The sequence below is a fragment of the Camelus ferus genome, chromosome 18 (genome assembly GCF_009834535.1).
Source record: "Camelus ferus isolate YT-003-E chromosome 18, BCGSAC_Cfer_1.0, whole genome shotgun sequence".
In the NCBI taxonomy this organism is placed as follows: domain Eukaryota; kingdom Metazoa; phylum Chordata; class Mammalia; order Artiodactyla; family Camelidae; genus Camelus; species Camelus ferus.
The window spans coordinates 4,704,944-4,724,980 of NC_045713.1; the positions used below are offsets into that span (position 1 = coordinate 4,704,944).

General features: G+C 56.0%; 1 protein-coding gene across 4 annotated transcripts in view; it reads left to right on the top strand.

Moving 5' to 3' along the window:
* Positions 1 to 18,529, top strand: part of MLXIPL (MLX interacting protein like) — a 33,077-nt gene extending 14,548 nt beyond the window's left edge. The window contains exons 2-18 of one of the 4 annotated variants that reach the window (XM_032459556.1): positions 3,345 to 3,430; positions 3,591 to 3,697; positions 6,690 to 6,772; positions 6,936 to 7,025; positions 7,317 to 7,361; positions 7,838 to 8,039; positions 8,164 to 8,244; positions 11,125 to 11,294; positions 12,680 to 13,226; positions 13,472 to 13,539; positions 13,615 to 13,765; positions 13,918 to 14,030; positions 14,120 to 14,239; positions 14,414 to 14,541; positions 14,623 to 14,746; positions 15,380 to 15,509; positions 15,767 to 18,529. In XM_032459556.1, the coding sequence (XP_032315447.1) occupies positions 3,345 to 3,430; positions 3,591 to 3,697; positions 6,690 to 6,772; positions 6,936 to 7,025; positions 7,317 to 7,361; positions 7,838 to 8,039; positions 8,164 to 8,244; positions 11,125 to 11,294; positions 12,680 to 13,226; positions 13,472 to 13,539; positions 13,615 to 13,765; positions 13,918 to 14,030; positions 14,120 to 14,239; positions 14,414 to 14,541; positions 14,623 to 14,746; positions 15,380 to 15,509; positions 15,767 to 15,885 (2,364 nt within the window). In that variant the 3' untranslated portion in view covers positions 15,886 to 18,529. Of the gene's footprint in view, positions 1 to 3,344; positions 3,431 to 3,590; positions 3,698 to 6,689; positions 6,773 to 6,935; positions 7,026 to 7,316; positions 7,362 to 7,837; positions 8,040 to 8,163; positions 8,245 to 11,124; positions 11,295 to 12,679; positions 13,227 to 13,471; positions 13,540 to 13,614; positions 13,766 to 13,917; positions 14,031 to 14,119; positions 14,240 to 14,352; positions 14,542 to 14,622; positions 14,747 to 15,379; positions 15,510 to 15,766 lie in introns of those variants that run through there. The other 3 variants (XM_032459557.1, XR_004312549.1, XM_032459558.1) reach the window with 3 other exon arrangements.
* Positions 18,530 to 20,037: the final 1,508 nt, after the last annotated feature.

The window sequence follows — 20,037 nt, forward strand, 5'->3', positions numbered from 1 at the left end:
CCACCTCGACCTCCGTAGGCCCACCGCAGGCCTCTTTTCCCGGTCCTGACCCCTGTGTCCCCAAATAAATGCCAGGGAATCCCTTGCGCTCCCAGGACCTTAGGCCGTCCTAACATCCCCACCCCCTTTCCGGAGGCCACTCCACCCGACCACCTGCAGCCCTCCACTCCCAATGCAGTAGCCCCAGCTCAGACCCACGCTATTCCTGCACCCTCTCGATACTCCTAACCCCTGCAATTGCCCCAGTTCATAGCCAGCGTCGACTGAAACCCAGTTTCTCGCCCAGCCTGCACCCCTCAATTCTTAGGACACCTGTTTTTGACCTACTAGGTCCAGGGTGGCGAGAGTAGTGTGCCCCGGGCGACCCAGAGGGACACAGCTCGCAGTTTCCCAGCAGTGGCCCGGCAGAGGGTGCTGCAGACCGCGCGGGGTTGGTTCCCCGGACGCCTGGGCTCGCCTACCCCCGTCGATGAGCGAGGCTGAGTGTCTAACGCTGCCTGGGACCCCTGCTTGGCGCGTTGCAGAGCACGCCGGCCACGCCCGCCCCAGCTCCACGCCTGTGTCCCCAGGGAGGGCGCGAACTGGGGTCCTGGCTCAGTGCCCTGGAGCAAAGTTCCCTGGAACGGAGGGGCCAGGATAAATTATCAACTGAAAACCGCTGGGAAGAAAGGGAGATCAGCCGGCCTTGATCTTTTCTCTGCAAATATTCCTCTTCCTCTGCAGCGCCTCCTCTTCTGAGAACCGCTGGCTACAGACTCGGCACTTACCTCTCGAACTGGGAGCAGGAGCTGGGGTGGGGATTGCGGGGGAGTGTTGCCCACCCACTACAGCCGCTGCCCAGCCGCGACCCTATTGGCTGGAGGCTTTGTAACCTTGGCCCACAAGCTCTGGCCCCAGGCCCAGGTCATGTTGCAATCTGATCGTCCAGAGTGCCAGACTGGCTTGGAAAGTTCAAATTCCCATCCCTTTCCTCCCTCCCCTCCTCGGACATCACGAGACTTCCTGGGACAGGACATCTAAGGTCATGGTACACCAGATGTGGGCACCCCTGCCCCCCCAGGGTCCCCCCTTTCCCATCCACTCCCAATTTAAGCTTCCTCCTTTATACTACATACTGCTCTACCTAGACTGCCTCATGCCCACCCCCCATCCCAGACCCTGGGGGCCAAAAGGAGGGAGTCGGGGGAGGTGGCAAGGTAGGGGGGAGGTGGCAAGGTAGGGGACAGAGCACACTCCAAGAACTTCCTGCACTAGGAGGCTGACTGGAAGCTGATGTGACCCCTGTCAGGGATAGTTGGGGTACAGAGGGCTGGGCTTTCTCCCTAAACACCCAGCATATTCTATCTCTATGGCCTGCCTTGGGTGGGGGCCTAACTCCAGGGATGGAAGTGGCTCAGTACCAGAGGAGCCTTTGGTTTCCCCATTTGGTAGAGGGAAAAAACTGAGGCTCAGACTACGACAGTGTTTTAGTCTAAAATCCCCTAATTATAGGGGTTCCTTGGAGGGGAGAGGATTACAGAAGTCAAGGTGTCCCAAGAGAGTAAGTGGATGGTAAGGGACAGCAAGGCAAGGGGTCCAGAGGTGCTAGGAGGAATGGGCCAGCTTGACCCAGAGGACAACCTGCAGATGTCTGGCCAGCTTGCACCCTTAGCAGGGCTGTATGGACGGAGAGAGGACCACTCCACTGGGAGAAGGCCCATGTTCCATGGTTCTGTGGGTGGAAGCCTCAGGGAGGCAGGTTCTGGAAGCTCCAAGAAGACATTTGTTCATGGTCAGAGCTGGCTTGTTACGGAAGAAATGGCCTCAGGGATGGGGGTCAGCAAGCAGGACCCTGTCAGGGAGACTATAAGGCAATTTCCACAAGGTAGATATGTGTGTATGCATGTGGAGGGTAGTTCTGAGTTTTCCCCATCCCATCCCCAAGATTCCAAGAATTTCTCTTAGTCATAAGAAGCCCTTGAACCCTGGGCACAGGCTTTTTGCTCCAGGCTGGGCCCACTCCTCCCACCCCAGCCAACAGGCCCAGAACAGACCAAATCCTTTCCTCTGGGCTTGATTGTCACCGTCTCACCTCCCCCAGCCCTGCCTGGCCACAAACACTATAACCCCAGCAGGGAAATGAAGGAGGGAGGGAAGGCAGCCTGGGTTGGGGCTCTGGGTATCAGAGTGGGCTGGGAGGTTGCTGGGATACAGGCTGGGGCAGCAAACTCATGAGTCCCCCCACGTGCCACAAAACAAGCTGGCCCAGCAGGTATCAGGTGCCCCCCACCTTATCTCCCTGCTAGACAGATGGTGTTTATCTAACTTAGGAGGAAGGGGGCCAGCCAGCGGGCCTGGGTGCTTGGGCCATGTACTCTATTTGGGTAATGAGGCCTGGTGTGCCCTGGTGTGGCTGTTCTCACCACTCCCCATCCCACCCCACCCCACCCCACCCCACCCCACCCCACCCCAAAGCAAACACAGGAGCTTGGCGACCAGAGAGGAGAGGGGACTTAGTGACCTGTGCACTCAAGGGGCTGCAGGAGTCAGACTGCCACCCACCACCCCTCACTCCCAGGATAAGAGAGTGGCCCCTGGATGAGAGAGCCTGACATTCTAAAAGACTAAGTCTTGGGGCCTCAGCCTTCCATGTGAGCAAAGGTTGGAGAAGGTGGGCCCGAGGAGAATTCTATAAAACCTCAGTTTGTGGACTAAGGGGAGGGAGGGACCAGCAGGGGTCTAAGACCCTGAACATCTTGACCTCCTAGGTCAGCTCCCTGGGAGTGGCAGACTTGGCCTGAGCCCAGCAGGACCCTGAGAGTCAAGTCCCTCACTTGATAGGGCCCTTCCATCTCATGGATTTGATAGACTACTAGGGTTACGGTTAGGGTCAGGGTTAGGGTCAGGGTTAGGGTCAAGGTGCCCGCTGCCCATCACTCCACCATCCTAGCTGCCTTCCTTTGGGTCCTGGTGGCTGTCATCTTGCACACACCCCTAGGAAGGGACACATCATCCAGCTCAGTCCAGATTGTCATCCTGGGATTCTGAGCTGCCCAGACAGCAAAAGGGCAGTGAAAAGGCAGTGGCTGGCTGCTTGGGGGCTGTCCCTGGTGAAGAGGCTCCCTCTCTACCCAGAAAAACCTTACCTCTCCCCTGGGCCTAAGGGGGCCAGTGGAGAAAAAGCCACGGGGCCTGAGTGAGTCTCCACCATATGACCTTAGGCACGTCCCCTTCCCTTCCTGACCCTCAGTTTCCTTCAGTAAGAAACGGGCGAGACCCTTCTTAGTCAGCCTAGGAGACAGATGCCTGTGAGGCCACTGAGCTTTGTTGTTATGAGGACTGAGCTGATCAACAAGTTTCAACAGGTCTCGCCAGAGAACGCTAAAGCCCCTGGTGCTGACCTGGAGGAGTGTTTTAAAGGCCTGCCTCTCAGGGTCGCTATTTCAGGCAGGTTAGAATGAAGGGCAAAATTTGGGGAGGGGGGGCCTTAAATTGCCCACCATAGATAAGTGCCTGGTGCATGGGAAGAGAGTGGAGCCAGCCCCTGCAGAAGCTCCCTTCAACCTGCCCCTTTCTCCACACCCCCTAACCCAGCCCTCTCCCTCTCACAGTGGCAAGCTGGTTTCTCCCAAGTGGAAGAATTTCAAAGGTCTCAAGCTGCTGTGTCGGGACAAGATCCGTCTCAACAACGCCATCTGGAGGGCCTGGTATATCCAGTGTGAGTGGGAACCACGGGCCCAGCAGGAGGGCTGGCGCGGGGACTGCCCCAGAAAGCCCCAGGGCCCTCAGGGCCCCCAGGGCCAGCCCCGGCAGAGTGCTGGGGGGGAGATTAGGTCCCCAGCACCAGGACCTCTCAACAGCTTTTGACCGCCAGAGGGTTTGGGGGGATGTGCCCCAGAGGGCCCTCTCCACTGTGAAGTTGGGCACAGCAGGGGTCATCCCTTGAAAGAACTAAGGGGGGCTGAGATTTGGGGAGCAGTTCCAGGCCCTTTCTTCATCCCATTCGTGTCGTCAGGTGCCTCAAATGCAAGGGTAGAAAGAGGCATTCAACTCTATCTGGGCCAGTCGCAAATGGGGAAACTGCATGGGTCTCTACCAGCCTTCCACTGAAGTCCTTACTGAACATCCATCAGGTGCCCCCACAGGGAGATGTGGGGGGAGGAGCCAAGAGAGGCCACGTGGTAGAGTGGAAGGGACTCTAGACTTGGAGTCACCCAGAGCTGGTTTCCCACTCTGCCTCTGCCCTTGCTGGCTGTGTGACTGCAGGCAAGTTGCCCAACCTCTCTAAATCCATTTTCTCACCTATAAAATGAGGCCAAGAGTCCTAACTTTCATGGCTGGCATGGGGATAACGGGTATGAACAGGCCTGGCACAAAGTTGGTGCTTAATAAATGATAGTTGAATCTAATGTACCCCTGAGGAGGTCATGGTCATTCATTGGGGATATGAGACCCACCCACCCCCCAATTGTGGCAGGGCAGCAGAGACTGAGACACCACAGACCAGTTGGTCCTGTGCTGGGACCTTGTCCAACTCAGTAAGGTCCTGCTGCAGGAACAAAGTCTGCCTGAGCTGGGAACACACAGTCCAGGAGGGACCACACATGGTATTCCCTGTACTAGCCCCACTGGATTCTATTCAAGCAGAGAAAAGGAGTAGGTTTTTTTGTTTGTTTTGTTGGTTGCTTTCTATTCATCTATGTGTCTAGTACTTTCATAAATCATCTATTTAAGGCTTCCTAGCAACCCTGGGAGATAGATATTATTATCCCCATTTTATGGATGAGCAAGTGAGGCCCAGAGGAGGTGAGTGACTTGTTCAGGGTCACTGAGCATAAAAGCAGCAGAGCTGTGGCTGGGAGTCTAGGGCTCTCCAACTCAGCCTAGCACTCCTTCCAGCTGGCTGGCTTCCAGAATGCTCAGGATGGGCCCTGCCCAAACCAGGAAGTTGATAGGCTGGGGGGAGCGGGTGTCTCTACCCACCACAGCCTCCCACCCTGCCGAGGTTTCACCCTCTACCCTTCCCCCCAAAGCTGGATGAAATGTAAACCCTTCTCTTCAAAAGGAATTTTTGATGCCACCTGGGGTCCTCACCCAGATTGTCAATCAAGTTAATAGAAGGACCCCTGGTTCTGAGTCAGACAGAGGAGGGGATGAATCAAGTTCTAGCACACCCTAGCTCTGTGACCTTGGGAAGGCCCCTAGCCTCTCCCAGCTGAAGCGTGCTCATCTGTAAAGTGGGAGCAATAAGAGGTCCTACTGCTGAGGTTTGCTGTGAGTTTGCAGCGAGATAGAGGATCCATATCTCAGCACAGGGCCTGATACACACAAGGGCTCCCTGAAGGTGAGTTATTACTATTATTGTGATATTAGCAACAGCACACAGCAGGCCAATGACAAATGTCAGGACTCTGTCTCCCTGAGCACGGATGGTTTGAAGTTGGGCTTCAGGAAAGCGGCAGGAGTGGGGGCTGCTGGAGGGCTGCCTGGCTCATCCCTCTTGCACCTGCCACCCCTTGGTAGGCTGCTGGCCCGCACTGCACATTAGGAAGAATTGGCTTGGCCGCCAGAGGAAGATGGGCTGCAGAATGTGAGGCTGGAGTCAGGGAGGTCTGAGTGAGAAATGACACCAGGCAAGAGAATGATAGTGAGACTATGGAGGGGAGGGGACAGTGGAAGAAATGTCACACATCCTTAGGATTAAGACGGTTAGTCCATGGATTAGACCAGAACGCTGGGAGATGGTGGGGAGTTGTGGGATTGGTGGTCCAGCGGAGGCACAGGCTTGGGAGTGACGTTCCCACACATCTGAGAGCGATGTTTTGGGACATCCTAGTGGAGGTTCCCCAGGCAGCTGGAAAGGAGCAGAAGAGAGAGATTGGGGGAGTGGGCCTTGCAGAAGGGCCAGTGAAAAGTGGTCAGGGAGGCAGGAGAACAGAGGGAAGGTTCCTGGGGCTTAGGGAGGAAGGGGGTGCCTGCAGCTAAGGTCTAGGAGGATGGGACCAGGGAGGGCCAGGGCCTTGAGTTCAGGAGCTGGGTCAGTGAGGTGGGCTTGGGGGCAGAGGCTGAGTTACAGGAGGTGAAGACTGGGAGGTGCAGAAGTAGAGGTGAGTGACAGCTCTTCCAGAGTTTAGGAGGAAAGCAAAGGGGAGCCAGGAAGAAGGTTAGCTTGGGGAGCAAAGGAAGGGAAAGTTTTGGGAGGTAAAGGAGAGCCTAAATTTTGTTTATAGGCCAAAAAAGAGCCTGGGGAGAGATCAGGATTGGAGATAGGGAAGGGAGTGGAGGAGGCAGAGAAAGGGCGCAGGCAGGTGGCCTGAAGTGGACCAGGGGTGGTTCTCTGAGATGGGTTTGGGCAGTGCCAAGGAGCCTGAGGCAGGGGACCAGGGATCTGGTCCCCTGGCCTGCCAGTCTGACCAGGACCTTTTGGCAAAGTTCACTCCCTGTGGCCCCATAATCCCATTTAGCAAGCATTGTTTGCACACCTACTAGGCTCCCAAGGGAGGCAGAGGGGCTGTGGAAGGCTCATTTCACAGGGTCTCATAGAGGAGGGAGATCTGGGAGAGCAAACAGGAAGGCTTCCTGGAGGAGGTGGCACTTAATCTGAGCAGCAAAGGCCAGGCAGGATTTCAAAGTGTGGCACTTGAGTCCCAATGCCCTGGGAGTGGGAGATGAGGGTGCTGGGCATCCCTGACCTGGCCCCCTTCTCTCAGATGTGGAGCGGAGGAAGAGCCCCGTGTGTGGCTTCGTGACCCCCCTGCAGGGGCCTGAGGCTGATGAGCACCGGAAACCGGAGGTAGCTGAGACCACTGGACCGATCACACGCCGCCCTACAAAGCCCAGCCCCTCTCGCCCATCACTCCTCGTGCTGAGTGGGAGGGGCTGGCCCAGAGGGAGACCGGGTGAGGGTGGGGTCAATGCTGCCCCTCACGCTGAGTCTCCTTCCCTGCTGTCCCCAGGCCGTCGTCTTGGAGGGCAATTACTGGAAGCGGCGCATCGAGGTGGTGATGCGCGAGTACCACAAGTGGCGCATCTACTATAAGAAGAGGGTCGGTGTGGGGACCCTTCCCCTGCCGCTGCCGCCCACCGTTTCTCTTGCTCAAGCCCTGAGGGGCTTCGCCTCCACTCCGACCCCCGCCCTCCATTGACCCAGGCTGACAACGCCACCGCGTGGCCACAGGGCCTCCTCGCAGCCTCCTTACCTCCCAGGGCGGAAAAGCCTCCGAGGGGAAATAAGGGATCCGGTTGATCTGGGGAGCTTGCGAGTGGAGGACGCCTTGGCGGGGAGTGATGGAGGAGGGGGCAAGGGATCCAGTGTCCACCTCTGTGTGTTCCTGCAGCTCCGTAAGTCCAGCAGGGAAGGGGATCTCCAGGCTCCAAAGCAGGTAGGTGCTCCCTGGACCCAAAGAATGGACGCTTCCCTCTGGGTGGGCAGGGCAGGGACGGGTGTGAGGGTGGGAGGTGAGAGAAGTGGGCTGGCCGCTGTCCTCTGGTTGATTAGTTGAGCTCTTCTCCCCTTGGGAAGGGAAGCCTTGGAGCACAGTGGTGGGGAGACCCCAAGCCTTCTGGTTGACTAAGTGATGGGGAGGCATGGGGGAAGAGAGGGCTGTAAGAACTGGGATCCCAGGCAGAGAGGCCAGTGGGGTGACCCAAGACTTCTAGGCAGCAAACTGGGTCCACCGGAGAGAGGAGAGGAGGGGCTGTGTGCAGAGAGGCCCTCTTGGGGGCTGACTACTTCATCCCTCATGCAGGGGGACGATATGGAAAAGCCAGGGCCAGTGGGAGACCCCTGTGTCTCCAGGCTGGGAGGGAGTAGGGCAGTGGAGCCCTCTTGGGGCTGCTGATGGCTCTGTCTCCCCAGGCGGAAGGAGGGTGGCATCCACCGGAGCGATGGTGCGAGCAGCTCTTCACCAGTGTGGTGCCTGTGCTGCTGGGGGGCCCAGAGGAGGAGCCTGGTGGGCGGCAGGTTCTGGATCTCGATTGCTTTCTCTCCGACATCTCCGACACGCTCTTCACCATGACCCAGCCCAGCCCCACGCCCCTGCAGCTGCCCCCAGAGGACGGTGAGGGCCTGCACCAGGGAAGGGAGACCTGTGGGAATCCAGGCAGTCAAGGGAGGATGGCCGGGGATGGGTGGCACCACTCCACCTCGCCTGATGCCCCTGATGTCACCGCTGCCCTCTCCAGCCTATGTTGGTAATGCTGACATGATCCAGCCAGACCTGACGCCTCTGCAGCCCAGCCTGGATGACTTCATGGAGATCTCAGGTGGGGCAGGCCCCTTCCCCTGGGTGGGTGGATGGGCAAGATCAGTAGGAGGAAAACCCCAGGAGGACTGAGACCTCAGGCCGGTCCCAGGCCCCTCTGGGAGGGCGGATGGTCTGGCTGATTTCTGAGAGATATTCCTGGTTTCCCTTTTTCTGACCTTGGGATGCAGCTGGTGTGGCTTCAGGTGAGAGCAAGGCCAGACAGGGTACCTGGCAGGGGACAGGGAACCGGGAACATTGAAGCTCCAGGCTCAGGGGCGCTCCCAGGAAAGCAGTAGATGTTGGGCCCTCAGGGGAGAGAGAGACTTTGATTTCTTTGGGTCTATTTATTAGTATTTATATAACTCATTAAAAAAAATTATTTGCTAAAGAACGTTTCAAGCGTACACACAGGTAGGGAGAGAGAGGAGTTCCAGGAACCTCACCCACTTCTCTCCTATGTTATTTTTAGGAAAATCCCGGGAATCATACCTTATGGAGCGTTCTTTAAAGTAGTCCATTTCCCTGCCTCCCTCTCCTGGCCACCAGTCACTGGTTTCTCGTGTCCCTTCAGAGCTATCATATCTGTATAGTACACGTGGACAAATATCTTTTTGTTTTCGTAACAGCCCGTTTCCCATGTTGCTTTCTTCACTTAGCTGTAGATCTTGGAGACGCCCTTGATATTCACACACTTAGGGGACTCCAGAGCCAGACTCGGGCCAGACAAGGAGGTTTAGCCTGTCTCAGCCTAGGTTGGGGGCAGAAAGGGGGTTCCTGAGATAAAGGCTTAGTTTTGTTGACCCCTCCAGTCCTTCCCCACAGGGTCCTGGGCCTGTCAGTTAAGAGGTAGAGGCCTATGGGGCGGGGACTAGGGAATGAGGAACCACCCCCATCCCTGCCTCAGCCCTGGGTGGGGGTGGGGGCTGCAGGGACAGAAGTGTTGATGGCAGTGCCCTGGGAGCAGACCAGCCTGGGAGGGCAGCAGCCCCGTCTGGGCACACAGACTCCTGCCACAGGTAGGAGCCCAGTGGCCCCCACGTGGGGCTCTGGGCAAAACCTGACCGACTGGGGCTAAGAAGCAACTTCGCGCAGTCTGGTGTGGCTGCTGGAGAGGGAGCCCGAGAGGGCAGCCCACGGGCAGGGGTGTGGGGCACACACGGGAGGTGGCCAGCATGGTCTGCTCAAGCACTCCATGACCTGGGAGAGCAGGGAGCACCAGTGCCACCAGGGCTGCTGCTGTGTCCCTAAGAGCTCCTCACTTGAGAAGGGACCCAGTGAGGGGGCCATAACTCTCTGGAGGGAGGGGGCTTGGTGAGGTGGGCGCAGTGAGGGGGAGAGGCTTGGTGAGCCACACTCAGGGAAGCAAGGGGTAGGAGAGGGGCTCAGCCAGGGGATGGCAGGTCAGTGGTGGGGAACAGGCTAGGGCTAGGAAGTGACTTCTCCCAAGGTGGGATGGGGACAAGCTATGGTGAGGGGATGGTGGTGACTCAGGGTTGAGCCAGGCGTGCTGTGAGCCCGCCGATTCTGGGGAGCGGGCGGCAGCAGTGAGGAGGGCACTGCTCCGTGGCCCTGAGCATCCTGAGGCCAGGCCTGAAGGGGCTTAGGGACAAGGCCCGTGGTCCCTGGGGGCTAGGGGTGGAGCTTCAGTGACTGCTTACCCTCTGCCACCTAGTCCTTCTATTGAAGTGGGGCAGGAGGACAGCAAGATCCCTTCTGCCCTTGTGGCCAAGAAAAACACAGACACACACAGACATGGGCACAGGCAGATATGACACACTGAGCACCTCACACCAGGGCATGAGCACAGACTCAGACAGAGCTACAGTCAGTGGGACAGACACACCGGGAGGTAGACAGACAAGTGCTGTGTGAGACTGACACAGAGGCGGCTGCTCCAGAGTCACATAAGAGGCACAAACAAGACCCTGTCAGGCTCAAGGTTTTATCCCGTCTTATCCCACTCCTGGGTTTCCTTGGGGCCCCTGAGAGAAAGGCCTGGCCAGCTCTCTCCCCTGGGGGGTTAGGGCCTACCCAAGGCCGGTGGAGTCATGTCTGACCAGACCGGGAGGCCTTGGTAGCTGCTGCAGACAGAAGGCTGGTCAGGGTCAGAGAAAGGTGCCCGGAAGGGAGCTGGTGGGCGGGCTGCGCCCAGGCCCGGGATGTGGTTAGGCCACAGGCAGCTGCTTCCCAAAACCAGAATAGCCTGGGGCTTACACAACCTGCACCTCAAACAATCTGGCGGCTCCCTCCCTGCCAGCTCTTCCAGGCCTTCCAGCACCCTCCCAATTCCTGCCTCCACTCTGAGCTCACCCTCTGGCCCCTGTTCTGACCCCTGCTCTGATCCCCCTTAGCCCTTCCACCGCACTCCTGGGCTCTACCCTTCTAGCCCTACCTGTTGACCTTCCAGCAAACCCAATTTGTCCCAGACCCACTGACCTTCTGACCCCTCTCACCCCTAACTCACTCCTTGAACTCCTGTCACCCCCATGCCCTTCCCCATCCCAGACATCCTCCCCTTGGACCCCACCCTTTCCCTCCCTGGCACGCTCTAGTCCCCACCCCCTCTGGTAACAGAAGCAGACAAGACCTGGGGTGCCCAGGCCTAGGGATGGGGAAGGGGACACCTCAGGAGCCAAGTGTGGGGCTCGGTGGGAGGGCTGCTTCCTGGGGTCCTGCCGACACCCTCGTGCAGTGCCCCCTGTCTCCCACTCAGGCCCATCCCACCCGAGCCTTGGCTGCTGCTTCCCCTGAGTGAGACAGAAACTCTCCCAGTTTCACAATCTCCTGTGGAAGGCCCCTCTCCTGCGCCGGCCCCCACCCCACCGCCAGCCCAGCCTGGGGACAGGGCCGGCCCACTGCTGAGCCTTAATGGCTAATGCCCTTTGTATCTGAATTACAGATTTCTTCACCAACTACCGCCCCCCACAGACGCCTACACCTTCAAACTTCCCAGAGCCCCCCAGCTTCGGCCCTATGGCTGACCCTGTCCTCAGCAGTGGGATCCTGGGCTCGGAGGTACCCCCTGCCTCCTCGGGCATGACCCACCTCTCCGGGCATAACCGCCTGCAGGTGAGCTCACCCCACCCCAGCCAGTCCTGCCCAGCTCACCTGCCCACACCCAGGAGGTATTCAGGGCCCTTCCTGAGTATGCTTGGTGGACCCAAGAGAGACTGGAGGGGGAGAAAGACCCTCATGAAGCAGAAGTGACAAGATGGTTGTGGGAGGGAGGCCAAGGACAGAGGAGGATGGAGTAGGGCACTACCTAGGGCTGGGCTGCTTGTGGAGGGCTTCCTGGAAGAGGGGGGAGTTCTGGGCCTCAGTGAATGAGTTGGGTTTGGGCAGAAAAGACCAGCAGAGGGCAAGCCAGATGGGAGGAGAAGCATGAACGGAAGTCCAGAGGCAGAAGCTGAGCATGTGTGCTTAGGAAGCAGTGAATCTACCATTTTGGCTCAGGAACTCCCAGGCCCAATTCAGAGGTTGCCCCCCCAATGCTAGACTAGATGACTTTTCCATTCATCATTTGACTTTTCAGGCACTATTGCAGCTCACTGTTTGAGAGGTCTCTCCTTGACTAGACAGTGAGCTCCTTGCTGGAAGGGCTATGCTTTGCTGACCACTGCATCTTCTATACTTAGCACAGTTCAAGCTCATTAACAGCACTGGGTAAATGGTTGCCCAATGATTGAGCAAGTAGTGAATGAATGTGTAGATGGATGGGTGTGTTGGTGGAGAGATAAATGGGTCATAGATGGAGGTAGATGTTTACATGGCTGGTGTATATATAGGTAAGTGAGTGGTTGGTTGGATGGATGAGCTGGTGGATGGATTGAAAAATGAATAGTTTGGCGGGGAGGGTATAGCTCAGTGGTAGTGTGCATGCTTAGCATGCATGAGGTCCTGGGTTCAATCCACAGTACCTTAAGTAAAAATAAATAAACCTAATTACACCCCACCCCAAAATGAATAGTTTGGTAGATTAATGAATGGGCTGGTGGATGGATATGTGGCTGATGAATATACAGATGGTGGAATAATGGATGGATTATAGTTGGGTTGGTGGGTAAATGAAGGGAGAACAGATGGTTGGATGGATTGATGAATGGGCTCAGTACCTGGTGGGCTGGTGGAAAAACAGGTAGATGAGCCAGGTCACAGATGAGAGAATAAATAGGTAGATGAATGGATGGAGAATGGTGGTTGGTTGGAGTAATAAATTATTTGGTGAATGAATGGGTGGGCAGGAAGATTGATGCTCTTTCTCATGGCCAATTTGTGCATGTGTTCTACTCCCTCCCCTCAGTAGATTATAATTTCCCTGGTGTGTGTGTGTCAGAGGGCAAGGATCATTTCCCCTGTCTCTCCCAGTGCTCAGTCCAGAGCTCAGCCAACGGAAGAGGCTCCCCGGGAGGCCTCAAAGTTCAGCTTTCTCCCCTGCTCTCTGTCCCCCCAACCAGGCTCGAAGCAGTTGCCCTGGCCCCCTGGACTCCAGTGCCTTCCTGAGTTCTGATTTCCTCCTTCCTGAAGACCCCAAGCCCAAGCTCCCACCCCCTCCCCAACTCCCACCCCTCCTCCAATACCCTAGCCCTGCCAAGGAGCTTGGCTTGGAGCCCTGTGCCCCGCCGCACTTCCCTCCCATGGCTCTGCCCCCTGCTCTGCTTCAGGAAGAGCCTCTCTTCTCTCCCAGATTCTCTTTCCCTACAGTCCCTCCTGCCTCAAGAGTGTCCCCAGTGTCTGGTCCCACAGCCTTCCCACCCACCCCACAGCCTGGCCCGGTCCCTGCCCCGGCCCCCTTCCCCATAGACCTTCTACCCTCAGGGTGTTCAGACCCCCCGTTTGGGCCTCACTTCATACCGCCTCAAGGCGCACGGCCCAGAGTCAAGCCCCCCACCCCATCCCCTAGGGGGCAGAAGCCCAGTACCCCCACCTTGGCCCCTGCCACTGCCAGCCCCACTGCCACTGCCGGGGGCCACAACCCTTGCCTCACACAGCTGCTCACAGCAGGTGAGTTGGGGGGAGCAGGGTTGATGACAGAGGGGGGACATAGAGACCAGATGTGGAAATGGGGAGCCTGTGGGAGCAGAAGGTGAAGCTAAGGGGCCGGCTCAGCTAGGGGGAAGGGTGGCAAGGAATTAGGGACCTGAGCCCTGAACCCCAAAGGAGTGTGGGCTATTAGGAGGGGAAGGATGGGGTCTTGGGAGGTGACGGGGTTGGGGCTCCAGCAGCCTCACATTTCTGCCTGTGCACAGCCAAGCCTGAGCAAGCCCTGGAACCACCACTTGTGTCCAGCGCCCTCCTCCGGCCTCCAGGGTCCCCGGTAAGACAGCAGGCACTGGGAGGTGGAGGTGAGCCCCTCGGCTTCACCCTGACTCTCCGCCCTTCTCCACCCCAGCAGGAGACAGTCCCTGAATTCCCCTGCACCTTCTTTTCCCCGACCCCTGCCCCTACACCACCCGGGCCACCTCCGGGCCCGGCCACACTGGCCCCTCCCAGGCCCCTGATTGTTCCCAAAGTGGAGCGGCTTTCACCCCCAGCATCCAGCGGTAAAGAGGGGTTGCAGGGACTGGGGGACTGTACTGGGTGGAGGGAGGAGAAGGAAGAAGAGGGTACTACGTCTGGGACCAGGATGAGAGGGTCAGGGCAATGGAACCCTCTCCCCTGTGTCAGTCCGTCTGTGGGTCTGTCCCTGGCACAGGTGGTGAGCGGCGGCTGTCTGGGGAGCTCAACTCCCTGCCGGGCCCGGGGACTCTGAGGATCCGCACCTCTCCCCCTCAACCCATCCTAAGCCAGGGCCGTCCAGACAACAAGGTGGCACCATTTCCCACCCTAAGATCTGTTTGCTCCCCTCGGGCCCTCCTGCACTCCCTCCTAGGCTCACCCTGCTGTCTGTCCCCCAGATGGAAAACCGGCGCATCACGCACATCTCTGCAGAGCAGAAGCGGCGCTTCAATATCAAGCTGGGATTTGACACGCTGCATGGGTTGGTGAGCACACTGAGCACCCAGCCCAACATCAAGGTGAGTCCCCAGCCCAGGCTGGCACCCCAGAGCCACAGGGACCCCTTTGTGGATCCCTGCTGCAAGACTAAGCCCTGAGTCCTCCACACACCCGGCTGCCTCCTCCATCCCAGTGCCTCAGGGAGTCCCAGGGTGGGGGTCCTCCAGCACCTGAGCCCACCTGTGCTGCCACAGATGAGCAAAGCCACCACACTGCAGAAGACGGCCGAGTACATTGCCATGCTGCAGCAGGAACGTGCGGCCAAGCAGGAGGAGGCCCAGCAGCTCCGGGACCAGATCGAGGAACTCAACGCTGCCATTAAGTAGGTGTTGGGGCGGGGGGCCTGCAGACGCCGGGCAAGGGGGGCCTGGCTCCTCACCCTTGATGCACCCGGTGGTCTCAGCTTGTGCCAGCAGCAGCTGCCTGCTACAGGGGTGCCCATCACACACCAGCGGTTCGACCAAATGCGAGACATGTTTGATGACTATGTCCGGACCCGCACGCTGCATAACTGGAAATTCTGGGTAGTATCCTTGCTTGGCCAGCTGCAGGGTGAACACTGCAGCCAGATCAGACTGTGCCTGATGCAGGCTCAGCTCCCCAGGCCAGGCAGCATCTCAAAGCTGCTCCCAGGGGAAGGGGCTCCAGTTCCACCCCCTCCTTCTAGGCCCTCGGCATCTTGGTCAGCCGTGTTGCCCAGTGATGGGCTGGGAGTAGAGGGAAACTGAGGGGGAGCCCCTGAGTGGGGGAACCACAGCCTCCCCCTCAGAAAGTCCCAGGGGCAGTTTGGGAGAACCTAAATTCTGAGTAACATGATTGGGGCGGGCCCTCGGGAAGACATTGAATCTCTCACTCCCCTACCTGGTCAAGCCCTTGCCTGAGCTGGGGCAGGAAGCCCAGGGATGGGGGATAGTCTAGCCCAGGGATGGGGGATAGTCTAGCCCAGAAGAAGGGCCATGGAGGAGCTGGGGGAGGGGGCTGAGAGCCAGAGAGCTAGGCAGGCCTTGGTAGGATGGGAGGGCGGGTATAGTGGGGTCTTTGGGGTTTAAGGCTGGATAGTGGCCAGACCCTTCCCCCGGTTTGGGCAGATGTCAGGGCTACGTGTGAAGTGGGTGAGGGTACCAGCTGGATAATAGGCCTGCTCCTTGACCTGGGCCCAGTTCAGCATCCTCATCCGGCCTCTGTTCGAGTCCTTCAACGGGATGGTGTCCACAGCAAGCCTGCAGAGCCTCCGCCAGACCTCACTGGCCTGGCTGGACCAGTACTGCTCCCTGCCTGCTCTCCGGCCAAGTACGTGAGCCACCTGCCTACCCAGGAGCTGTCCAGGCCTCAGGGCAGGGTGTCCCACCTTACTCCAACCCTAGGTCCAGCCTGTCTTCAATCTAGCCTAGGGTTTTGGCCATCCCACTGTGCCCCCGGATGGGCTACCAGGATACCTGCAGATGGAGGTCTAGGAGGGGCTAACAGTTTTGCTCCCTTTGTCTTCAGCATCCAAGGGTAGGCCCTGACCCCAGAAAGTGTCTCTCCCCCTCTCTCTCTTTCCCCAGCTGTTTTGAATTCCCTACGCCAGCTGAGTACATCTACCAGCATCCTGACGGACCCAGACTGTATACCCGAGCAAGCCACACGGGCAGTCACAGAGGGCACCGTTGGCAAATCTTTATAGTGCTGGCCAGACCCTCCGCTCACTCAGCTGCCCTGGGGCTGCTTTCCCTGGGCACTTCCCTCTGTCCCAGGTCCTGGTGGTCAAGAAGGGTTTCTTCTGACCTCCTGGAAGCCAGGAAGAACTGGCTGTGACCTGGGGGACTCATCCTCCCTATTTGGACTTCCATTTTCTGGTCTGCTAATTGGGGATGGGGACGCTTCAACCGGAAGATGATCCCAAGGCCTTAGCAGCTGTGGTGCTTGGGGCCTAAGCTGGCAACTCAGGGAGTTTGAAGGAGGGAAGGGGACATTCCTGTTTCCTTGTCACTCCTACCTGGCCCCCTACAGGCAGGGCTCAGGCCTCTATTTCTGAGCAGGGAAGCCAAAAAAGAGGTTCCTTCTCTTTGCTCCTCCACTGGTAGCCTGATGGGGTTGCATGAAGGCGACCCTGGGTGAGGCCAGGCAGGTCTGATCCTGGGAGAGAGCAGAGCAGGGCATGGCCAAACCAGGGCAGGCATCTGGTGTGTGTGTGTGTGTGTGTGTGTGTGTGTGTGTGTGTGTGTGTGTGTGTGTGTGTGTGTGTGTGTGTGTGTATGCATGTGTGTGGATTTTGTAAAGAGTTCTTGACCAATACAAATAAAAACTGTTGGGGACTGTCAGCGTGTCTCACTCTGGGATGGAGAGAGAGCGGTTGGCAGTGGGAGGTGGCCTTGTAGGGGCCTCACAGGCCATGAGAAGACCTCAGCTTGTCCTCTGAGCTGGAAGCCCCTGGAGGGTTTTGAGTGGAGGCAGGACAAAATCAGATGTAACTTCTCAACAGGATCCCTCTGGGTGCTGAGTTGAGAATAGGACGTGAGGGGTCAGTTTCAGGTATTGCTGTCATCCAGGCGAGAGAGGACAGACACTCATCCTGGAAATCCTCCCTCTGTGGCCAGGAGGAGGTTCAGAGAGGCTCACCACCTTCTACGTTAGAGGAGGGCAGATCTGGGACCAGGGAGTGGGGGTGACAGGGCCTTCCATTGGAATCATCCAGAAGAAAATGCTGCCCCAGAGGGTAGTGACTGCCCCACGGTGTGAGATGCAAGCAGAGGGTGGGCAGCCACTGCATCAGGATATCTTAGAAGGAGCTGATACTGCAGATGGGGAGCTGGGTAAATGGCCCCAGTCCTTCATTGATCCTTTCATTGATCCATTTAACAAATATTTCCTGGGACTGCTCTGGACCAGGCACTGGTCCTGGTTCTGGGGATTTTGCTTACCGCTGCATCCCTCTCCTCTCCAATGAGCTGACACTCAAGCCTGGCGAGTCTGAATCCTCTCATGTCCTCAGAATCTTCTGAAGATGTTTGTAGGCTAGAAAGAGCAGATGGTCTTCTGGGGGCTTTGATTTCCCGCATTTGTGTAGAATACTAATAACAAGAACATTCATAACTGGACACTGATCTAGTTTTTACCACGTGCCAAGCACGATTCTAAGCACTTTATGTATATTCAGTCCCTTAATCCTCATGACACCTACAGCTATAGGCCTGTTGTGAGGCCTGAGGGGTAAGTATACACAAAGCACTTACAACAGTGCCTGGCATGTAACACGAAGAGAGAGTTAGCATAATGACTACTATTGTCCCCACTTTACAGGTGAAAAATTGAGGTACAGAGAGATTAGCCCAAGTTAGCAGAGTGCCCACCCAGACTGACTTCAGAGTTTCTGCTTTTAGCCACTTTCTACTGGGCGGGTGACAGGTGTACCTAGCTTTTAAGTGCTGCTGCAGACAAGAGGCTCTCTAAAAGGTAAAATCTTCTCAGTCTGTGCTCCGCTGTGTTCACCCATGCACCCTGCCAGGAAGGTCCTCATATGACTTCCCCTTGACCCTGCGTCCCCTCTAGATGCCACCTTCCCTTGAGAGAGTCATCTACACCTGCTCCCTCCTCCCCTCCCACTCCTGCCTTTGGGCTCCTTCTCCCTCCCCCTTCTGCCCCAGCTTCACCCCTGCCCTGGCTCACCTGACTCCCTTGTTGCCAAATCCAAAACCAACACTTTGCCGTCCTTTTCTTGCCTTCTCCTGGGCCCTTGGACCTCCTCCTTGAACCAAGCTTTCCCAGCAAATCCAGACTTCTCCCAGGCCCTCCTTCATCCTGACAGCATCTTCTCAGTTCCTGCTCTGGGAGACTCTTCTTCCACCTGTCCCTTCCTCGGCCCACTTCCCATCTCACTCTCGGGCAAGACTCAGCAATGCCATCCCCTCCGGCCCCTCTGCTGAGGGCTCTCTATTCTGTATCTGCACTGTCCTTTCCCCAGAACTACACAATCACATATCTGACTGCCACCCTGAGCCCTCCATCTGAATGTTCCACAGCATCCTTAACCTTGAAGGAGCCAAAATAGAACTCATCATTTTCAAGACTGAAGCACATAGTCTTCCCCCTCCAACTGGAACCTTCCTCTGCTCCCCATGCCTAGGAAGGGCACCACCATCTAGACACTTGTGGAAACAAGAAACAGTCATCTTTGGCTCTTCCCCATACCCTGCTGCCCTGTGGTGTCTGTTACCAAGGCCTGGCCAGTTGACCTCATAAGCATCTATCCCCATGGCCACTGCACTATTCCAAATAGAACATCATCTTTACATACACTCACTCTCTTTTTTTTTTTTTTTCGATTTAAATACAGTTAGTTTTCAAGGTTGTGTTAATTTCTGGTTACAGCATAAAATGATTCAATTTTACATATATATTCCTTTTCACATTCTTTTTCATTATAGGCTATTACAAGGTATTGAATATAGTTCCCTGTGCCCACCCAGACTATCTGACTTCAGAGTTTCTGCTTTTCATTATAGGACCTTGATGTTTATCTATTTTACATATAGTATTTTACATATAGTAGTTAGTATCTGCAAATCCTGAACTCCCAATTTATCTGTCCCCATCCCCTTTCCCCTCTGATAACCATAAATTTGTTTTCTACATCTGTGAGTCTGTTTGTTTTATAAATAAGTTCACTTGTGTCATTTTTAGATTCCACATATAAGTGATATTATATAGTATTTTTCTTTTTATGGCTTACTTCACTTAGTATGTTAATCTCTAGGTCTATCCATGTTGCTGCAAATGGCATTTTTATGGCTGAGTAGTATTCCATTGTGTATACATACCACATCTTCTTTATCCAGTCATCTGTCAATGGGCATTTGGGTTGCTTCCATGTCTTGGCTTTTGTAAATAGTGCTATGAACATTGGGGTGCATGTATCTATTCAAATTAGACTTTTCTCCAGATATATGCCCAGGAATGGGATTGTGGGATCATATGGTAAGTCTGTTTTTAGTTTTTTAAGGAATCTCCATAATGTTTTCCATAATGACTGCACCAAAATACCTTCCCACCAACAGTGTAGGAGGGTTCCCTTTTCTCCACACCCTTTCCAGTATTTAAATAAACCTAATTCCCTTCCCCCAAATAATAAAGACATTGAAAGAAAGGAAAATTAAACTCATGATCACAGATGCAAATTTCTAAGTAAGACATAAACAAAATAGCATCTAGCTATACGAAAAAAAAAAAAAAAGACAGCTTTGTCTCTAGCTTCATGGCTGGGCCCACAGTTCTAAATAGCAGATTATGGAGGAAAAGCTCCAGGGTGCTCTGGACACCTCCTCCCAGCCATCCCCACCCCACTGCCCACAGCTGAGTCCATGCCAATCCCCCCTTCTCCCCTCAGCAAGGACAAAAGGGAAGGAAGTGAGGCCACTTCATTTGTTCTTTGACTGGATCTGTTTCCTCACCCGAAGTTGTGAATGAGTCTTACTGTCATCTAGTCTCTGCAGCAGCCTCTGTCCTCACAGGGTCCTTCTCAAGGCCAGAAGGGCTGCACTGTCAGGAAAGGCTCCCTGGTGGCTATGGAGATGTTTAAATCTGGCATCCCTAACCCTGGTACTTCGACTCTCTCTGAGTTGTGGGGCTGGGAGGCCCATGGAGCAAGCCTGTTCTGGAAACATTCCCTCTCCAGCTAAGCAGGTCTGGTCCAGATTCTATCATTAGTCTTTCAGAACATCTCTTTTCTGGTGAAATGTGAATAAACTCTGTAGATTGTATCAATGCAAATTTCTTGGCTTTGATATTGCATTATAGCGATGCAAGATGTTACTACTGGGAGAACCTTGGTGAAGGGTAC